This window comes from Aotus nancymaae, unplaced genomic scaffold (genome assembly GCF_030222135.1).
Source record: "Aotus nancymaae isolate 86718 unplaced genomic scaffold, 86718_ANA_hifiasm-v0.15.2.pri h1tg000076l, whole genome shotgun sequence".
Taxonomy (NCBI): Eukaryota; Metazoa; Chordata; class Mammalia; order Primates; family Aotidae; genus Aotus; species Aotus nancymaae.
The window spans coordinates 15,155,977-15,169,202 of record NW_026988491.1 but is presented as its reverse complement, the minus strand read 5'-3'; the positions used below and the strand labels follow the sequence as shown (position 1 = coordinate 15,169,202).

The 13,226-nt window shown below is 54.9% G+C and overlaps 2 protein-coding genes and 1 non-coding gene across 3 annotated transcripts in view; 2 read left to right on the top strand and 1 right to left on the bottom strand.

Moving 5' to 3' along the window:
- Window positions 1–3,362, top strand: part of LOC135271254 (tubulin--tyrosine ligase-like protein 12) — a 32,201-nt gene extending 28,839 nt beyond the window's left edge. Inside the window, exons 5-7 of the mRNA XM_064368086.1 lie at window positions 459–621; window positions 3,021–3,134; window positions 3,244–3,362. Coding sequence (XP_064224156.1) covers window positions 459–621; window positions 3,021–3,134; window positions 3,244–3,278 — 312 coding nt within the window. The 3' untranslated portion in view covers window positions 3,279–3,362. The remainder of the gene's footprint in view (window positions 1–458; window positions 622–3,020; window positions 3,135–3,243) is intronic.
- LOC110567842 (transcription factor 20) overlaps window positions 3,356–13,226 on the top strand; it is a 75,601-nt gene continuing 65,730 nt past the window's right edge. Inside the window, 5 exon segments of the mRNA XM_064368084.1 lie at window positions 3,356–3,438; window positions 3,791–3,902; window positions 5,062–5,213; window positions 5,694–5,775; window positions 12,469–12,549. Coding sequence (XP_064224154.1) covers window positions 5,743–5,775; window positions 12,469–12,549 — 114 coding nt within the window. The 5' untranslated portion in view covers window positions 3,356–3,438; window positions 3,791–3,902; window positions 5,062–5,213; window positions 5,694–5,742.
- On the bottom strand, window positions 12,956–13,059 carry LOC135271332 (small nucleolar RNA U13). The gene has a single exon (XR_010339437.1). It is a non-coding gene; the product is annotated as a small nucleolar RNA U13 (small nucleolar RNA).

Here is a 13,226-nt window from a genome sequence, read left to right as displayed (position 1 = left end):
CTGTTCCTCACCCACCGCTGCTGGCCTCTCCGGACTCACCCCATGCTCCAGCCCCTTACCACTCTTAGTTTGGGAAAAGATACTTGTTTCTCATGATTTTAGCTTAGATGTCACCTCCTCCAGGGAGCCTTCCCTGAGCTCAAAGAGTACGCCCCCTCCCTCCATGCCCACAAACCCAGACACACCCCTACGGGTACTGAGCTGCGTGCCTTGTTTCCAAATGCCCTTTTACCATGAGTTGTCACCCTACATTATCCAGGCCTGGGTCTGGTCTGCAAAGGCAGGGCTGCTGTCCCAGAGCCCCTAGCTTAGCTAAAGGGCCTGGGGTACATGTGAGAGGGCCTTTCTGAAGATCAGAGAGATGGCTGTGGGCTGATGGGTAGTCGATGTCTGGGTTCCAGAAGGGAGTTCCCATGGTGGACGGGTGGGCAAGGGGTGCGTGTGTGCTCTGTCTGCAGACAGCCGAGGAGAAGATGCTGGTGTGGTACATCATGGATGACGAGTTCAGCTCGAGGATCCAGCATGCGGACGTGCCCAGCTTTGCCACGGCCCCCTTCTTGTACATGCCCCAGCAGGTGGCCTACACACTGCTGTGGCTCCTGAGGGACCTAGACACTGGCGGTAAGTCCAGCGCCCTCCCGCCCTGGAGGACAGGCCTCGGCCCAGTGTCCTGTCATCCCACTCTGATGGGCACACGTGTCTTGGCACAGAGGAGGTGACCCGGGACTTTGCCTACGGAGAGACAGATCCCCTGATGCGGAAGTGCATGCTGCTGCCCTGGGCCCCCGCCGACATGCTGGACCTCAGCTCCTGCATGCTCGAGCCGCCCGCTGAGCACTACCAGGTGCAGCCCTCCTCCACCCCCAGTGTGTCTGCCTGGTAGCTTCCAGAATGTTCTCTGTCCAGACACCAAATGTTATCAAACACCAGCCAGGTGCTAGGCCCTGAGCCAGTTACTGTGGGAGGCGTAGAGAGTTTTGGGAGCCTCTGAGAGACGAAGGGCTCAGAGAGTGAACACAAGCTGCCTGTGGCTGCACAGCTGGGGCTCCAGATCACAAGATGCCTGGTGAGGATGGTGCTGGTCTAAGTCGGTGGTGATTGAACCAACTATGCCCAAAACAAGGAGGTCAGTCTTATTGGTCCAAAGAGTGCTTACAAGCCTCTGTCCTCAGAGGGTCCATGCTGCTCCCTCAGGAAGGAAGGGGGCTGTGCAGTTGGTCTTGGCTGTGAACCCTGCTTGGCCCCCTGTCCGTATCTCACAAAGGCACAGGAACACCCAGTGTTCATACATCACATGCCTTTCTCAGCAGGCCTGCAAGTTACTGTCTTGGTCACTGTTATTGATAACAAAGGTGCTTTTAGTCTTGGTCAGGGCCCCGTGGGACTCATCTGGCCCACTCAGAAGTGCCTGGCTGGAGGTTGGAGCTCATCCGGGCCCCATACGAGGAGGCTGGCAGGTTAGGGAGCCAGGGTTGGCAAGCCCCCAGTGCTGGGGGAGGAAGAGGAATATAGCCACCTCCAGAACCAGGCAGGGTTGGGTAGGGGGTTCCTGACCTCTGACCCCTGTCTCCTCCTTCCCCTGTCTTCTGATGTGCTGCTGCTTCCATAGGCTTGGACCAGCCCGCAAGGGAGCCTGTGCTTGGTACTTCGTGGGCGTGTACTACTGTTCCTTACAAGTTTACAGTTCTGTTTTTATCTTCATTTTACTGAGGATGAGGAAATTGAGACACAGAGAGGTTAAGTCACTTGCCAAGGGTGGAAGAGCTGGAGTCCAGAACCAGGGGGACCTGGTAGCTTGTGGGCTGAGGCTGCAGGCTTGTCCCACAGGGACTGAAGTTGCCTTTCTTGCACACCAGGCGCAAAGTGCCTCAGAGCGTTGCGGGAAGGGTTAGACGAGTTGACTCACATGAGAGTGGGTGTGCAGAGTGTGGTGTGTTTGTGTGGGCACTGCCAACTGCAGGGGTGGGCTGTTGGGGGGCCTCCTGGCACTTTCAGTCTAAGTCAGTGGTGATTGAACCAACCTTGCCAAAAACAAGGAGGTCAGTCTTATTGGTTCAAAGGCTCTTTATGAGCCTCCTGGAGCCCCTGCACCAGGAAGGTGCTTAGTACACATTTACCTGACAAAGCAAATGCCTTTGTGAATGCAGCTGGAGGGAGAAACACTTCCTGGTCTTGGGGTTCTTTGTTAATGGAACATGAACTGGAGTTCATGGTTTTCCTTGGGAACTTCTGTGTTGACCAGAAAGAGGAGGAGATAAAAGACCAGGCATCCCTGTTTTTTCCCATTTGACCCTTCACAGTCGGGTCTGTGGTCTGGGCCCGGGGTTGCCTATGTCCATTAGCTGTGGCTGGGTAACAAGTAACTCCAAAACTTAGCACGTTAAAACAGCAAACATTTATTATCTCACATGATTTCTGTGGGGCAGGAGTTCAGGACTGGCTCAGAGGGGTTCCTCTGGCCTCAAGTCTCCCTCGAGACACACAGGCTGCCTGTCAGGCTGCAGACCTGCTTCCACATGGCATGCGTGCGTGCCTGCTGTGTGGGTGCTGGCTGTTGGCGGGAGGCCTGGGCTCCCCGCCTTGTGGGCCTCTCCATAGGGGTGCTCAGGTGTCCCCAGGACGTGGCACCTGATTTCTCTCAGAGCAGCTGATCCCAGGGAAAGAGCAAAGAGAAAGCCTCAGGCTTCATGGCCTCCTCACAGAAGCAACCCTGTTTCTTCCACCTTTTTCCTGCTAATTAGAAGCAATTCCTTAGGTCCATCCTACCCTCAGAGATGGATGCCGCTCTGCCTTTGGAAGAGAGTGTCAAAGTTTGAGGGCATGTCTTAATCATTTTTTTTTTAATTGTTTTAAAGAGATGTGGTCTTGCTTTATCCCAGGCTAGAGTGCAGTGGCACGATCATAGCTAACTGCTGCCTCTAATTCCTGGGCTCAGGCAATCTTCCTGCCTCAGCCTCCTGATTAGCTGGGATTCTAGGCAACCGCCACCAAGCCCTGCTAATTATTTAACTTTTCTGTAGGGACGGGATCTCACTATGTTGCCACCCGCGCTTCACCCACCCGCGCTTCACCGTCACCCCGAGCGAGGCAGACGCCGACATCCTCTTCAACTTCTCACACTTCAAGGACTACAGGTGAGGGCACTCTCGCCCACAGGGGCTCTCCCAGTCAGGGCCTGTAGGCATTGCCGGCCTCCAAGTCTCGGCCTCCCCTTAAGCTGGTGCACCTGCCTCCGCCCTGCAGGAAACTCAGCCAGGAGAGGCCGGGCGTGCTGCTGAACCAGTTCCCCTGCGAGAACCTGCTGACCGTCAAGGACTGCCTGGCCTCCATCGCGCGCCGGGCGGGCGGCCCCGAGGGCCCACCCTGGCTGCCCCGGACCTTCAACCTGCGCACGGAGCTGCCCCAGTTTGTCAGCTACTTCCAGCAGCGGGAAAGGGGGTAAGCCTCAAACACGGCGTGGGCGCGCTGCATGGCCCTTTCCCCCGGCCCACGTGTCTGCCTGCTCCTCCATGAGCACCCACTGTGGAAACTGTGGTGCAGGAGCCAAGCCGTGGGCACCGAACGTCACAGCCAGCCTCGTGGACTGCAGGAGCTCTCCACTGCAGCACAGCCCCCTGGGCTCTGGCAAACCTCTCCTCATTTCCCAAGCCCTGGCCTCTGACAGCTCCTCTCTGGCATGCCCTCAGCTCCCAGAGATGTGGGCTGCCCTCTTCTGCCACTGGGTCCTGGGGAGGCACCATCTCTGAACACAGGCCCCAGGCACCACCCAGACAGTCCTTCTGCTCCCCAGGGGTGAGGACAACCACTGGATCTGCAAGCCCTGGAACCTGGCATGCAGCCTGGACACCCACGTCACCAAGAACCTGCACAGCATCATCCGGCACCGAGAGAGCACTCCCAAGGTGGGTCCCGCAGCCCAGGGCCCTGGCTGGATAGTGAGAGATGGGACGAAGGGGGCCAAGTGCCATGGTCCTCACAGATAGGTCCAGGCTAGGCAGGGTGGCTCACACTTGTAATCTCAGCACTTTGGGGAGCTGAGGAGGATCACTTGAGTCCAGAGGTTTGAAACCAACCTGGGCAACACACGGAGGCCTTGTTTCTACAAGGAAATAAAACTGAATGAGCCAGGCATGTTGGCACGCACCTGTAGTCCCAGCTATTCGGGAGGCTAAGACAGGAATATCACTTGAGCCCAGTAAGTTGAGGCTACAGTGAGCTATGATCGTGCCCCTGCACTCCACCCTGGGCAACAGAGCAAGACCTTGTCTTTAAAAAAAGAACTGTCCTGGGTGCTTCTGATCTCAGAGACCCTAGCACCTAGTGTGCCGGGTATGGCTGCCCAGCAGGGTGAGGTAGCCAAGCCTGGACAGGGAGCCTCTCAAGCCGTGGTAAAGAGTCGTAGTGAGGGGACATCCAGAGGCAGTATTGGGGCTGCAAGACACAAGATCCACTTGGGGTGTACATGGTCAGAGACTGTGGGAAATACATCACAAGGACAATTGTCATGCAGAGTTCAGGCCATGGGATGAGGGTGGATGGGTGAGAATTTATATTCCATTTCCATTAAAAATGAATGTAAAGACTTTGCTGCAGGTGCGGCAGCTCACACCTGTAATCCCAACACTTTGGGAGGCTGAGGCAGGCAGATCAGCTGAGATCAGGAGTTTGAAACCAGCCTGGCCAACATGGAGAAACCCCGTCTCTACTAAAAATACAGAAATTAGCTGGGTCGGGGTGCTGGGCTCCCATAATCCCAGCTACTCGGGAGCCTGAGGCAAGAGAATCGCTTGAACCCAAGAGGTGAAGTTTGCAGTGAGCAGAGATCGTGCCGCTGCACTCCAGCCTGGACAACAGAGCCAAACTCTGTCTCAAAAACAAAACAAAACAAAACGAAAAAACAGACTTTGCGGCAACCTAGGCAGGTTTGAAAAGGCAAAAGGAGGAGTAACGTGCAGCCACGTCTGTGCCCCTCATGGCTTTGTGTGCTCGGGAGCCCCAAGGGGCTCTGTCCTGGCCCAGGGGAGGGGAGGCGAGGGCTGAGCTTGCACCTGTGTCCTCCAGGTTGTGTCCAAGTACATCGAAAGTCCCGTGTTGTTCCTTCGAGAAGACGTGGGAAAGGTCAAGTTCGACATCCGCTACATCGTGCTGCTGCGCTCGGTGAGGCCCCTGCGGCTGTTCGTGTATGATGTGTTCTGGCTGCGGTTCTCCAACCGGTGAGTGGAGGGCTGGCCAGGGCCAGGGTCAGGGAGCTGAGGGACTGGGTGGAGGTAGTGGGTGGGTGATGAGCCCTTTTTTGAATCAGAAGGTGTTGATGACACTTGTCCTCCGTCACTTACCCAGTGAGTGGCCCTCGGAACCCGTCTGCCTTGGTGGTCGTTGGTGGTGACTTGCCCTACCCCCCTCAGAGTCCTGGCATTGCCCGCAATGGTGGATGTGAACATTCTTCGTGAAATGGGCACCAGTGTGAGAACCAGGTGCCGTTTTTATGGACCTGCAGAGACTTCACAGCATCTCACTCACCTCCACCCCAGCTCGGTGGGGCCAGGGGCCTCCCCCACCTCCACAGACGAGGGAAGAGGCTCCTGCCCCAAGCCCTGAGCCCCTAGCTGGGAAGGCTGAGTGGACAGTGCCTCCCTCGCAAGGACGAGGCCAGCTCAAGAACCCATACATGTGTCCGCGTGCTTGTCTTCCAGGGCCTTTGCACTCAATGACCTGGATGACTACGAGAAGCACTTCACGGTCATGAACTACAACCCGGATGTGGTGCTGAAGCAGGTAGGGCCTGAGGAAGCCGTAGAGCAGATGCACGTGGAGGCCAGTGCAGACCCAGACCCTGCCACGCCTACACTGCCTCCTGGGAGGACTGGCCTCCTGGGCCTGTCCCAGGAGCTGCCTCCTGAGTTCCTGCTATGGAAGGCGATTGTTAGCACTGCCATGATGAGCCGGGCTGGGTTCTGTGTTGTCTCAGGTAGGCCTCCCCACGGCGCAGAGGGGCACTCGCTGTGTTTGCGATGACACGGATGCAGGTGCTGGTGGGTCCAGCAGCAGGCTGAGACAATGGGTTCCCAGCTGGGCTTACTCCTTACCGCCGCTTCAACCGGAAAAGCAGCCAGGGCAGGCGGAAAAGCAGAGATTCATGCCGGGAGGCCCCACCTGGTCTGGCTACCTGCTGGCCCGTGACCCTGCCTGGGTCCAGGGCCTCCTGTCTTCCCTGATGCACAGTGCTGAGCACTGCCCCGTGCGGCCAGCACTCAGTGAATGGCAGCTGCAACATCTGAGCGCCTGGAGCTCAGGGGCATCTGGACAAAGGCCCTTCGAGAAACTAGAGCTGGCCAGCCAGAGCACCTGGGCCAGGTAGACACAGCCTGCACAGAAGCGAGAGGCCAGCTCTGGGTACAGGAAGGAAGGAAGGAAGTCCTGGAAGTCCTCTCTGAGCTGGCAGGTTATGAGTGTTTCAGATACATAAAACACCTACCCCACCCTGCCTGTCACCAGCCCGCAGGCGCGTGGACTCCTCCTGCACCCAGCGCCAGCCTTCCCCTGCTCCTGAAGGCTGTCATTCCCAGCCCCGTGTTGATTCTTTTCAGCATGAGTATGTCCCTGACCATTCAAGCTGCTGTTTTGCTTATTTAGGTTTTGTGTTTCGTTTTGTTTTGAGAGGCAGGATCTCACTCTGTCAGCCAGGCTGGAACTGTGATCTCAGTTCACTATCATCTCAGTCTCCTGGGCTCAAGCGATCCTCCTGCCTCAGGCCCCTGAGTGGCTGGAACTACAGCCACACACCTCTACGCCTAGCTAATTTTTTTGTATTTTTGTAGAGACAAGGTTTCAAGAACAGAACAGTGAGTTGTGGAAGGGGGTATGGAAGATAGGAGGGTATAGGGGTTGGTACAACCAGGTGGATGGGAAGTACAGTCTGATTAATGAGGCGGTGGTCTTGGACTAGTCTGTAGAATTTGTCTGGTTTTTGGACAGCTAGGATAGGGGAATTGTAAGGAGAGTTTGTAGGAATTAAAGGCCATGTTGCAATAGACAGGTTATAACAGGCTTTAGGCCTTTTAAAGCCTGTTGTGGGATGGGGTACTGGTGCTGGGTGGGCTAAGGGTGGTTAGGTTTTAAGTGGGTGGTGAGGACGAGTGACTTGTAGCACTGGATGGGGAGGTGGTGTCCCATACCCTAAGATTAAGGTAGGGGGACATAAGGGGAGCTATTGAGGGAGGTATGGGTTCAGGGAGGAGGGTGGCAATGAGGTGTGGCTGTAGCCCAGGAATAGTTAAGGAGGCAGACAATTTTGCTGGGATGTCTCAGCCTAACAGGGGAACTGGACAAGTGGGGATGATTAGGAAAGAATGGGGAAAGGAGTGCTGGCCTAACTGACAGCAGGCTCGGGGAGTTTTGAGAGGCCTGGAGGCCTTGCCATCAGTTCGCACAACAGTCATGGGGGCCAAGAAGACAGGTCCTTGCAAAGAAGGCAGGGTGGGGTGGGTGGCCCCAACGTGATTAAGTTCCGAGATGCGCTGCCTCCGGGCAGCCCCTTCCCTGTTATTGAACGCCTTGAAGGTGAGATTGATTAATTCCTGTTGTGGGGTTTGAGGGCCAGATTTTAATTTCTGTAGCTTTTTTAATGTCAGGGGCTTATTGGGTGATAAAATGCATATTAAGCATTCTTCAGGGGTGAGAGTGGAAGTAAGGATGACATTTCAAGTCACTCCAGGTGAGATTACAGGACTGGGTTAAGTATTGGAGGATCTGATGTTGACTGATTTGGGAAAGGTTGGATAAAAAGAAAAGAAAGTGCCTTCAGCTCCAGCCACCTCTTGAACGGGTAATTGTTGGTCAGGGGCGGAGGAGGTAGCCACAGGACTAAACTGTAAGCTGGGCCCCATGTGAGGTGGGGAGGTGACAGGAGGGGGATAAGGAGGTGGGTTGTGGGCAGAGGAAGAGGAGGAAGGCTGGGGGTAGGGTTGGGCCTGGATTGGGGTTTGGTTCAGACAGGCGGGGAGAAGAAAGGTAGGAAGGGTTGATGGACAAGGAGGATTCTGGGTCACTGGCAGAGGCAGGCGGGGCCGACGGGAGGGAGAGAAGGAGTAGAGATTTGGGAGGAATTAGAGTGTAAAAAAAATGCCTGGATGTCTGACATCTTAGAGCATTTGCCCATTTGTTGACAAAAATTGTCCAGTTTCTAATAATTGATTACAACCAGTTCCAGATTTCTGTGTTCCTTCTCTACTCCCACTGCTTCACTTGACTAGCCTTAAAAAAAAAAAAACGGTCCATATCTCACAGAATAGAAAAATCAAAAGTGCCTTTTTCTGGTCATTTGGATTGAGGCCAGGCCATGCTACAGAGATGTTTAGGTTTCAGATTGGGCAACAATTGAAGAAGTTTTAGGTGTTTTAGGATGCAGGCTAGTGTGGTGTTGGATTGAGGAATAGAGGGCTGAGAGCTGTTCACAGTGAAGGAGGTAAGTTTTAATGAAAGGAGGAGAGTAGACATTAGAAGGAGCGAGCAGCTACTAGTGTTTTCAGTAGGCATCCCTGACTGATTCCTGGGCTGTAACGTGGGTGAGTGATCAAGGAAGGCAGACCCGCGACTGACCAGACACCAAGGGAAGAGTCTTCTCTTCCCAAGTCCGTGACCAGCATGGGAGTTTTTGAGCAAGAGGGAGAGACTTGTCTCCTCCGGCTCTACACGGAAGTTTCACTCTTGTTACCCAGGCTGGAGTGCAATGGCGCGATCTCGGCTCACTGCAACCTCCGCCTCCTGGGTTCAGGCAATTCTCCTGCCTCAGCCTCCTGAGTAGCTGGGATTACAGGCACGCACCATCATGCCCAGCTAATTTTTTGTATTTTTAGTAGAGGCGGGGTTTCACCATGTTGACCAGGATGGTCTCGATCTCTTGACCTCGTGATCCACCTGCCTTGGCCTCCCAAAGTGCTGGGATTACAGGCGTGAGCCACCGCACCCGGCTAAAGAGTGTCTCTTTGTCTCTACTAGAAGGAGAAAGATTTAAAGGAAAAGAGAGAGAAAGAGGGGGAGAGAGAGACTGCTTACCTGATCTGAAGGTGGCGAGAGAGCTGTTCCGCACGCAAGGCGCAAGCCGCTGGGCTGGGCTGGGCTGGTCCGATGTGTTGAGGTCTCAGGTGGGTCTCTTCACAGAGGGAGAGCGGGGAGAGGGGGCTGGTCTCCCCACAGGAGTACCCCTGTCCCGGGTTTTCAGCACCAAATGTTAAAACGGGAGCTCTAAATGAAGAGACCCCCAAACAGGCTTTGTGTGAGCAACATGGCTGTTAATTCACCTGGGTGCAGGTGGGCTGAGGCAGATAAGGGCGTCAGCAAAGAGCAGAGGGATAGAAGTTGGTTTTATAGGTTTGGGGTAAACAGTGGAAAGTTGCAGAAGTAAGTTTAGGGCGTTTTTTTGCAAGCTGGGAGTGGGTTGTAGGTTTGCAAGCTGGGAGAGGGTCGCAGGGTGTGGAGTCACCAGGTTGGCCAAGGTCAGTTACAAAATCCAAGGCCTTGTCAACTGAGGCCGGAATAAGAAACAATAGAAGGTCTCAGGTTAGTTAGGTGCCGCAGGGGTTGATCATTTCTTCTGGGAACTCATCTGGGGTGTATGTGCAGCCACAGAGATGACCCTGTCATTCATGGCGGTGAGACCTTACCACCCACCCCTTCCACCCCACCTCCTACTGCCCACCCCCTCCCACCCTCCGAGCCTCACTGACCTTCTTGCAGGTCCTCAAACACAACAGGCCTCAGGGCCACCGTGCTGTTTCCTCTGCCTGGAATGATCCCCCCGTATTGGCATGGCTGGCTCCCTCATTTCCTTCAAGCATGTGTCCAGTGTTGCTCTCTCAGTGAGGCCTACTACCCTGACCACTCCATCTGTAATTGCAACCTCCCAATTCCCACAATTTCCCGTCTCCCTTACCCTGCTCTGTTTCCATGCCACTTTATTACCTTCTAATACATTTATTATGATTTATAATATTAATTAAATAAAATTTAGTAGGGGAGACAGACAATAAACAGGAAAATAAAAGCATGAGCGTAGGAACGTTTAGTCCAGCGGTGAGTGCTCTGATAAAAACAACATCCCACGGATGGGACAGACTGCAGGCCAGGCTGCTTTACAATGGTCCCGAAGGGGACCTCTGAGCTGAGACTCAAATGCCTGACGGGAAGGGGTCCTGAGAAGCGGAGCTGCAGCTCGGGGTGGGAAGGGAGAGCATTCTAGGCTTCAGGAACTGCAAGGGCAAAGGCTCTGAGGTGGGAGCCAAGTTCATGGGCAGATGTTTGAGCACACCTCAGGCTTCCAGGGACTTCCAGAAGTTCCAGTCCCTTGGGTTTGGTTGTATATTCCTGTGACCTTCACCGCAGGCCTCCTCCTGGACCCACTAGGGCAGAGCCTGGGGGCTGCCGGCGGGTTTCAGGCTAGGGAAGTAGAAATGGGTAATTCCCAGAGGCAGAAATCAGCCGACCCAGTGGCTTGGTGGGTGGTCAGGAAAGCTTTTCCGCGCCTCAAGGGCTGTGTAGGAGCCCGCCCTTAGGACGTGCCCAGAGCGAGACCATCCCAGTTTGGATCTGCCGGGGAAGTGGGCTGGCCAGGGAGAGGGGGAAGAGGGGGACCAGAGGGGAAGAGTGAGTTTTCCGGACGGTGGGCTGGATCCGAAGCCGGCGGACCGTCTGAGGGGGTCCTCCGGGTTCGAGGCCGCTCGCACCACCCAGCTCTGTGACCCTCTTGGGCCTCAGTTTCCCGCCCTCACGGATCCCTAGGCGACCTCGCAGATCCTGGGCCTGGTGATTACTGGGCGGGGAAGGGCGGGAACTGGAGCCTCCCGGGCGGGATCTCCCAGATTCCGCGGCCACGTTTGCGACCCAGGCGGAGGCGCGGGGGTCTGAAGCCAGAATCGCTCTCCTGGGCTTCGGTGCAATCGGCAGTGGGAGGTGAGAGTGGGCCCGGCGGGCTCCGGGAGGAGGTGGTCCCGGGGATGTGGCGGGAACGGCCCCGACGCAAGGACACGGAAACCGAGGCGCAGCCGGGGAGATCCTGACTGAGGTGACCCCTGTTTCAGGGTGACAGTCGGGTCGGGGCTCCCCGCAGTGGCCACTGGCCCGGCGGTCCCGCGTCCCCATCCCGCCTCTCCTCCAACTAAAGAATCCAGGAAGACGCAGAGGCGGGCGGGAGGCCGGGTGTGCGGGCGGGTCTGGCCCCCCTACTGGTGGAGAGGAGGGAGCGCCCTTACCCAGGCGCGGGGAGCAGAGGGGGCATGGCCCCACGGGCTGCCCACCCGCTCCATGTGCCCCAGTGCTGGGCCCAGGACCACCAGTGAGGCCACTCCTCTGGCAAACATCTGTGACCTCCTCCTCCTCCCACTTCCTGGGCCACCCCTACTGGAGTGGCCTGTCTCCCCATCCCGGAGCCTGGCTGGTTTTCCTCCATAACCCTTAGCATTAGCAGTCCTTATGCTGTCTCTTATTTCACTGATTATTATTTCATTAATTTTTTTCTTTTTGAGATAGAGTCTTGCTCTGTCTTCCAGGCTGGAGTGCAGTAGCGCAATCTCGGCTCACTGCAACCTCCACCTCTGGGTTTCAAGCGATTCTCCTGCTTCAGCCTCCAGAGTAGCTGAGATTACAGGCACACACCACCATGCCCGGCTAATTGTTTGTATTTTTAGTAAAGACGGGGTTTTACCGTCTTAGCCAGGATGGTCTCGATCTCCTGACCTCTTGATCCGCCTGCCTCAGCCTCCCAAAGTGCCGAGATTACAGGCGTGAACCACCATGCCCGGCCATTGTCTCATTAATTTATTAGTATTAATTTTGTGTGCCTACAGTGTTTCCTCCGTGGGAATGTAGGCTTCAGGAGGGCGGGAGACTTTGTTTTGTCCGCTGATGTCTTCCCATTAATTCAACAGATCCCTCCCAAGGGCCACTCTGAGCCCTGCACAGTGCTGGATATTGGGGTTCTCCTGGGAACTTAGCCGAGCCCCACCCTACGCATTCTGCGGCTGGGAGCAGTGCTTTAACACAAATGACATCATTGTGGGATGAAGGAAACAAACCAGAAATGGGGGGGGTGACCTTAGGTCAAGCCACCTTGGTGGTCAGGGCCACCTTAGATATGGTGATCATGGGAGGCCTCCCAGATTAGGTGACTTCAGTTAAAGCCACAAAGAAATTGAGTGGCAAGTACTAGAAGGGAAAAGCTAGGAACCATGAGGGCACATGGAGCTCTGACCTGGACTCGGGCGAGGAGCTGAGGTCTGAAGAGTAAAGGACAAGACAAAAGGGACCCAGCCCTTTAAGTTGCTTAGGGGTTCCCGGCTGGGTGGATGGGTAGGGGATTCTCAGGGCTCAGGGAAGGCTTCCTGGTGGAGGCCTTGGTTTCATTAGGCCTCGAAGGCGGAGTAGGTGTTCTCGTTCTTTGGGATGAGCTGACTGGGCTTGAAAATTGTTTTGCAGGCTCCCTGCGAACCAGGTGTTCCAAGGGCTGAGCTCTGTGGCCAGACAAGAGGTCTCTGCCCTCCCCAGGGAGCCCTGCTGGTAAGTGAGTACAGTGTGAGGGATTTGGGAGACCAAGCTCTGTGTCCCATTGGCCATGTAATCTTGGGCAAGATCCCCTCACTGCTGGACTTTGGTTTTCCATGAGTACGGACAGTTGGACTAAGTGCCCTTCATTGATCCTGGGGGCACCCACACTCAGTGGTTGTGGTTAGCTCTTCTCAGCTGTACCCTGGGTTTGTGCCACACTCTTGTTTACAGAATAGGTTCCCATCTGTCCCTGAAGACTGCAGATTGGGAGAGAAAAATAATGTTTTATCTGTGGAATTAGAGCCCCTTTAAATAATCGGGCCCAGACATATTGAAATGAAACGGCTGTCAAGTCTTAGTCCTCCCTAGAGCTAAAGAATCATCTCTTTTCATTTTTTCTTTTCTTTTTTTTTTTTAATGTCCGACCAGTAATGTGCCCACATGGTAACAAGGTTCGAAGGCAGCACATCTCACACATGCACATGAACACCCAATCATCACGCTCATGAACTACAAAAGGTCAAGAATTACCTCTTGAAGCCACTTGCTATATGGCTCTAGAGTGATACCAAGATACCAAGTAGCCATAAAATGCCGTACACTGGACACCCTATAGTTCAACAATGTATAGCCAATCACTGATCAATGTTATTTCTTTTTCTTTCTTCTTTTTTTTAGACATAGTTTTG